General features: G+C 36.5%; 1 protein-coding gene across 5 annotated transcripts; it reads right to left on the bottom strand.

The window, feature by feature from the left end:
- Positions 1 to 956: 956 nt before the first annotated feature.
- On the bottom strand, positions 957 to 6725 carry LOC129303092 (probable 26S proteasome non-ATPase regulatory subunit 3). 5 transcript variants are annotated; one of them, XM_054942128.1, is made up of 9 exons: positions 6569 to 6725; positions 6309 to 6448; positions 6006 to 6227; positions 3046 to 3183; positions 2821 to 2957; positions 2627 to 2681; positions 2447 to 2557; positions 2028 to 2267; positions 957 to 1658 (listed from the first exon to the last, which is right to left on the bottom strand). In XM_054942128.1, exons 2-9 carry the CDS (start codon positions 6357 to 6359, stop codon positions 1146 to 1148), a joined length of 1467 nt encoding a protein of 488 aa, XP_054798103.1. In that variant the 5' UTR covers positions 6360 to 6448; positions 6569 to 6725; the 3' UTR covers positions 957 to 1145. The 5 variants fall into 5 exon arrangements, with proteins under 5 accessions (XP_054798103.1, XP_054798105.1, XP_054798104.1 ...); XM_054942130.1 differs by having other exon boundaries at positions 6006 to 6196; positions 6569 to 6724; XM_054942129.1 differs by having other exon boundaries at positions 6309 to 6456; positions 6570 to 6641.
- Between the last annotated feature and the right edge of the window lie 244 nt (positions 6726 to 6969).

Genomic DNA, 6969 nt, shown 5'->3' with positions numbered 1-6969 from the left:
AAATTATAAAAAAATTTAATAAACCTAATTACACGCTTTCCTGATGAGAAGCATTTTCATGCACCTCCCCCCCCCCCCACCCCAAGCAATTAGATAAAATAGACAGTAAGGATTGTTTCACTTCCCAGCCACTACACCATTTCTACTACTCGGGATCCGTATCTCTTCACTTCCACTAGTGTGATTGATGAATTTTTTGCACCTCATGGAATTTTTCTGGTTTTATGAAAATGAAAGATGGGCAAAACTGAATCAAAACAAAAAATCAAATCAAACCAAATCAAATTTTATTTATTTAATTCGATCTATTTAATTTTTCAATTTAATTTAATTTTTTTTAAAAATAATTTCAGTTGATCAATTCAATCTGATCTGAAGATTTTAAAATTAAATAAATTGAATTGATTGAATTATTTATATTTTTCTTTTTATATTTTTAAAAAAATGCAAATAAATTTTTATCTAGACAAGTGAGAAACATATTTTTACTACTTGCAATAGTAGTATTTTTTGTTTTGTTTAATATGATGCTCTAATTATTGCAATAGTAGTGACATGAGGCTGCGCCCGATGCATAGCACCTTGAACTGCTCCATCCCGGAGCGATCTGACATTCGACCTTCCAAAATTTTTCGTTGCTTCGCTTTTGACAAATTTCGTTCTTTCCATAAATACTTGTTTGGTAAACCAGACAACATTTCCAAGAGCGCCTTGAGTACAGTACAAACATTCATGTTTATAAATCAAACAAAAAACAATTCCAAATCTAGGAAGGAAATTGTCAAAAAAAAAAAAGTAATTTCTTTTACCATTTTGATAATTTCCCTTCCACTCCCCACATCCAAACTTACCATCCTAGAGGATAAAGGCATAGCCCCCAAGGTCGAAATTGGATCTGTGTGTGTTTGTTGGGGGGGGGGGGGTGGGATCCGGATACTTCAATTCATTATCATCAATGAAGGAAAGAAATAGTAATGATTTCAATGTCAATAAGTCAAAGCACATCAAGAGATATTCCACGTACAAAATAAATGATTTCACTTTCATGAAACAGCCGTAATTATAAAACTTCTCCAAAAGGAAATCAAGAGCAAAAGTAGTATATAGAGATTCTGCCAGCAACTGAGATGAAAAATAAACATTTTTCAGAAATCATCATCATCTTCCTCTGCTATGTGCTTGGCCAGTTCTTGCTCTTGCTGTTGCCTCTCTCTCCTTTTCTCAGCACTTTCCCTTTCCTTGTGTGTATTCGGTGGGAAACGTAGTGCCTTAATAGCCTCATTGTGCATGTTAAGACAGAAGGCAATGCGAGAATTAAAAGCCAATTGAGGTTCATTTGTGGAGTAAATATCTCCAGTTTCCTTGGATACCATCCACCCATTAGTATGATCTAATGTAGCATCAATTGCCCCATCACGGATGGCCTTGGCTACAATACTCTCAGCATCTGCAACAGGGTTAGCAGAGTTCAACCTCAGTTTTCGAGCTACATCAGCAAGTGAGATGCGAGAATAAGACACGCTGATGTTGCGTAAACCAGTTCGGATAACATTGTGTCGCAGCCGAACAATCAAATTATGAGTTCCATCGGTATTAAAGGTGGTGGCAAACTTTTCTGCAACATTCCTAAACAGCTCCAAATCACCAATGCGCACCGCCTGAAATTCCACAATAATAAAAAAAAAAAAAAACCTACATGACATGATCTAGGAAAAAGAAGAGACGGGTCACTACGGTAAATAAAAAATTGAAATTGTACTCGTAATTGGAAGAAAGTCCTCAAAATCAGTTAGCACATCAAATAAGTTTCTAAAGATTAATGATCATAGATCAGACAAGTGTTATGGATGCATCTGTGCTTGTGAATGATTAAAGCTAGAAACAGAGAAACAGAGAATTGACCAATAAACAACCAACCAAACGCAAAAATGAAAGGAGTCAGTAAAGTAGAACCAATAAAAAGTGACCTAGAGAACCTGAACCAATTATAATATTATAACTAACTGCAGCTAACAATATCTACTCACATTTGTAAGCTCGAAGTAAGGCCTCAAAGCTTTCTCCGCTCCTCTTTGCATAAAGATAGTCCTTTCAGGTATTTCTCCCAACAGCAAGCGCACAATTACTGCCCACTTATTACATTGAATTCGAAAGCCTCGTGCTGCAACTGGAGCTTTTCTGGCAGCCTGCAGGAGTGACTCTTTTGCATCGGTATACTCCAACTGTATGGTCCGAATCTTCCCCAGATAGAAGAGATAACGACAGAACTGGATAAAAATACAATAGAAGATGCCAAGGAAAAGATAAGGAAAAAAACAAATGAATTTTACCAGCTACGGTTTAGATACTAAATAATTGAAGAGGGTACAAAAGGCATATCCAAGTAGCACATTCCATTAGTTATTGACAAGAAAACTCCTTATTTGATGCCCAAAAACTACCACACCTGCTGGTTTGAGTGTGCTTCAAATCGTGGTGCCTTAGACCTTAACTTCTCTGCTTGGTCATATAGGTTGTAGTGGAGGTAATTACGAAGTAACAGATTAAGAAGTGTTTCCTGCATCCAATCACAATGTTAGTGCATGTTCCAAGCATATATATGAAAAATAATTCAGATGAAACAAACCTGACCCAGCTCATCATGGCGGAGAGTGGCAATACGGTGCAATGCAAGGAGGTTGCTGAGGATATTCAATCAGGAATGAGTTAGGTCAAATTCTTCTTGTTTTTTTTTTTTTAACAAATAAGTATCTAACATAAAGCAAGCCATGCACTTCAGAACTTTTATGCATGTATTACATAGATTAGCACCTAACTCACCCCCGAATTTCAGCAAGATCCCCTGTAAGTTCATAGCTATATGAGTAATAGAAGTATAGTCTGGAAGCAATGACATCAACAGTTCTTCTGTTCAGATTCTTCAGTCGACCAATACTTGCCGAGGAACAGGTTTTGGCCTAAAATGAAGAACCAAACCACCTTTAACATATAATCAGCTGTCAATCGCTTGACAGATTGTTGAATTTTAAGCAAGACAGCACCAACCTCATTGTATCTTTTCTGATCAATAAGAAACAGCAGTACAAGCAAGTAGCAGTAGATCTCTAGCTCAGGCAGTAGGTGTTTAGATGGGATTTGAACAGCAGATGTTGCAGTGTCCACTTCCATCTCGTGCTCGTCCTCCTATAGATATACCCAGCAACAACAAAAAGGGCTCAGACAATGGCATCCATTAATAAGTTAGCAGGAAATGGTGCAAATTTTCTTCATATTCTTCATACAGTTCTCTTGTTGACCAAAAAATAAATCAAAGTTATTTAAAGTTTTAGCCACAAGTGACTGAGAAACATATACACATAATGGCTCTTGCTATATTGAAACAGATTACAGATAGCCTCCTGCAGGAAAACTGACTTTTAGAAGGAAATCATTCATATCAATTCAGCTAAATAGTTGAATCAGCTATGAACAAAGTAATGCATATCATTTGAACTTGGAAATGTAAGAAGAATTAAGTAGATAATCAAAATCTTGAGGGAGATATAATGAAGAAAATGCCTCAAATTCAACCTTGAAAATGAGTAAATTAAAAAAAAAAAAAAAACTGACTTGGATCGTCACTTAGATGTAAAAAGAGAAATGCTGCTTGTTTGCACCCAAATTGTGAATTTAGAAGCTCAGGCTCAATCAATTTAATTGACCTTAAAATAATTAAAAAAAATATTTATGAAGCCTTAACCACTGATTCAAAACCATCCACACTCCGCTCATGATGAACAACCACGATGGAAGAAGTGATTCCTAAGTAAAGAAAACTAGCGATCATAGGACTTGGATACCAAGTTAGGATCATCTATAAATAGAGAAGCTCTCTCTTAACAAGGATCATCATTAACATCAACAAACTACTAATCTCAAACTCCGCGTCTACTACTTTATTTTATTTTTCCTTTTATCAGGTAGTCTTAGTCTTTATTTTTCCGTTGTACAGCCGACATAACCCATCATTTCTTTCTTTAATTAATGTATCTCTACTTCCCAACATCTACATTAATTTTTTTCACTTCGCATTCTCAAATCTGGGTGAATTGTGGTAAAAGAACCCAAATTCCCCGCGTTTGATTAGAAGTCAGGTTCTTTCATCCTTTTGAGACCCCGCATCTCTAGCATGCCTCGCGACACCCCCTTTTTATTTTTATCTAACAATTTTTTGCACGCCTGATGGGACCCATATAAATAGAATGCCTAAAACATGTAAAGATCAATATATTGTTAGAAAGAATAGACTTGAATCTTACGACTCAAAGAACGTGACTGCACATGCAAAATGTGAAGTATGAGTTAACGAGAAGCAAAAAGCTCTATTGCAAACTCTGAAGAACGGGCTAAGGAACATCTTCGTTATGCTATCTAGGCTATCGCAGGAGCAAGCTCCAATTGGCTTGCATGTTCAAATAATAGACAAACTCAAGAGGCAGTCTCCCAACATGCCCTTCGACCAGAAGATCAACAATGAAGACCGTCATAACATCCCTCAAAGGATAAACGACGAGTCTAATTTAATAGCAGGCCCGCTTGCCCACAAGTGCCGGAGCCACAAGGGCCATGGTGCAGAGCCACAAGGGCCAATCCCAAAGGAGTTGGAGCTAGAGCCACAAGAGCCAAAACCACAGGGATTGAAGTCAGAGGGGCCATAACCACAAACATCAACACCACAAGGGTTGCAGCCATAGGGGCCAATACCATAAGGGTAGGAGCCACAAGGGCTAAAGTCAAAAGAGTGAGTTTTGCCGGGGTCCTTTACACAAGAGCTCTCTCCCAAAGGGCTCTCCATAGGGGTGAAAGTCACAAAGTCAAACCTCGCAACAACTAGATTTTACAGAACCAATCCTTAAACTCCAAAAACTTGGAAGGGCCAATTCCAAAACCATCCTTTGAGGTTCAAAACTTTGAGAAACTTGATCCTACGCTAGACCACATGGTCCTTAATCTTCAACCACAAGAGTGTCATTTAAGTAAAGGACTAGATCAACCATCAATTAGAATGAGAATGAGCCAGTCCTCCAAGACAGACTACTCACGCAACGCTTGAAAATGGGTCAATGAAAATATCCATATAAAATTGGCTTACAAAGAGTCCGACCAATTTATATGCGGGAGGCATTATTTGCACCCAAATTGTAAATTTGAAAAGCACAAGCTCAAGTCAACTTAATTGACTTTAAAATAATAAGAAGAAAATATTTATGAAGTCTTAGTCATTAAGCCAAGGTCATCCATACCCCACCCAAGATGAATAACCATGATAGAGGAAGTAGTTCCTAAATTTAAGGAAACTAACGATTATGGGGTTTAAGAACTAAATCAAAATCATCTATAAAAAGAAGAGCCCTCTCTCAACAAGGATCATCATTAACATCAACAAATTATCAATTTCAAACTCCGTGTCCGCTACTTTATTTTGCTTTTCCTTTTATCATGTAATTCTAGTCTTTATTTTTCCACTGTACGGCCGACATAGCCTGCCATCTCTTTCTTTAATTAATGTATCTCTACTTCTATGCATCCACATCAATTTTTTTTTCTTTGCATTCTCACATCCAAATAAACTGTGATAAGAGAGCTCAAGTTCCTCACGTTTGATTAAAAGTCAAGTTCTTTCATTCTTTTAAACTCCGCGTCTTTGACATGTCTCGTGACACCCCTCTTTTATTTTTGCCTAACACTGCTAAACAAATAACCATGAGGATGCAGAACTCCCAGCTACAACACAATCCGTTAATAACTTCAAATAATAGAGGTTTTTGACAGAACTGCATTTATATTGAACCAAAAATTATGTACCAACTCATAATGTAGTTCGAGAGGGGGAAAAAAGAATTAAAACATAACATCCTGAACAGCGAGCAAAACATGATTAAATGGAAAGTAAAACCCTTCTTCAACAGGCACAATCACTGGATTTATCAGTAAACTTCAAAACAACCAGAAGATCACAAATTTACCTTGGGAACATAGGCAGACAATCTCGCGTGAGCCTCAGAACCCGGAGTAAGAACGTGATCGAGAAACGATGAGAGCACCGCTGCTGTCAATTTCCGCCTCAAAGCAATTGTAAGGCGAATAGCACGAGCAATTCTACGAACTTCCTTTGAATAGGAACCGGTCTCAATAAGGGATGCTATTTCCTTCAAATCTGCAAGGTCAATTACCAAAAACAGAAAAATCTAAATGATTTATTTTAGAAGTTAAGAAAATATATGCAATATGAAATCGCCGCAGAAGTAAATTCGTGAATCGGTGATTACTCTGCAAAGTAGATGGAACAGCTGAAGAAACAGAATGCGAAGGAGTAGCATGATCTTTCATTTCCACGTCTTGAGTCATTTTGAAGATATTCTACAAAAATCGTCTCTTCCCAGTTTCTAGCCCTAGAGTTTATCGAGCACTAAACCCGAAACAGAGCATCGAACAAAAAAAATTAAAATTTAAAATCAAAAACCAGCAAACTAGCCACTAGGTGAGCGCTGCAAATCAATTTGAGAAGCCAAAGGTTTGGCAAGTACACCTCACGAATGCGGATCGAGTCCGCCTTCAAGACGCTTGTAGGGTTTTCAGCGAACCCAGTGACTTTCTCCTCAAAGTTGAGCTTGCAACCAAAATGACAAAATAATTATTTACGTGTTATTTGTTATCTGATTATCTAAGAGTAGCGTCTTCTAAGTTAATTTTTTTAACAAGATTTATGTATTTAATTTTACATATTTAATATATTTATATCAAATTAAATTATGATGTGTAAATCCTTATATATTAATTTAATTAATATCAAGAAATTGTTATAGAAAAATAGTTTATAAAAAATTTATATATTTTAATTTAATTAAATATAAATACTTTAAATATATAAACGTAGGTATATAAATTTTCTTCCCTTTTTAGCAGCGTCTTTTATTTCTTTTTGTAAGC

This window comes from Prosopis cineraria, unplaced genomic scaffold, assembly GCF_029017545.1.
Source record: "Prosopis cineraria cultivar Desert tree isolate PC_DT_omini unplaced genomic scaffold, ASM2901754v1 PC2, whole genome shotgun sequence".
Taxonomy (NCBI): Eukaryota; Viridiplantae; Streptophyta; class Magnoliopsida; order Fabales; family Fabaceae; genus Prosopis; species Prosopis cineraria.
Note: the sequence above shows the minus strand (reverse complement) of the source record. Positions and strands in the feature narration are given on the sequence as shown.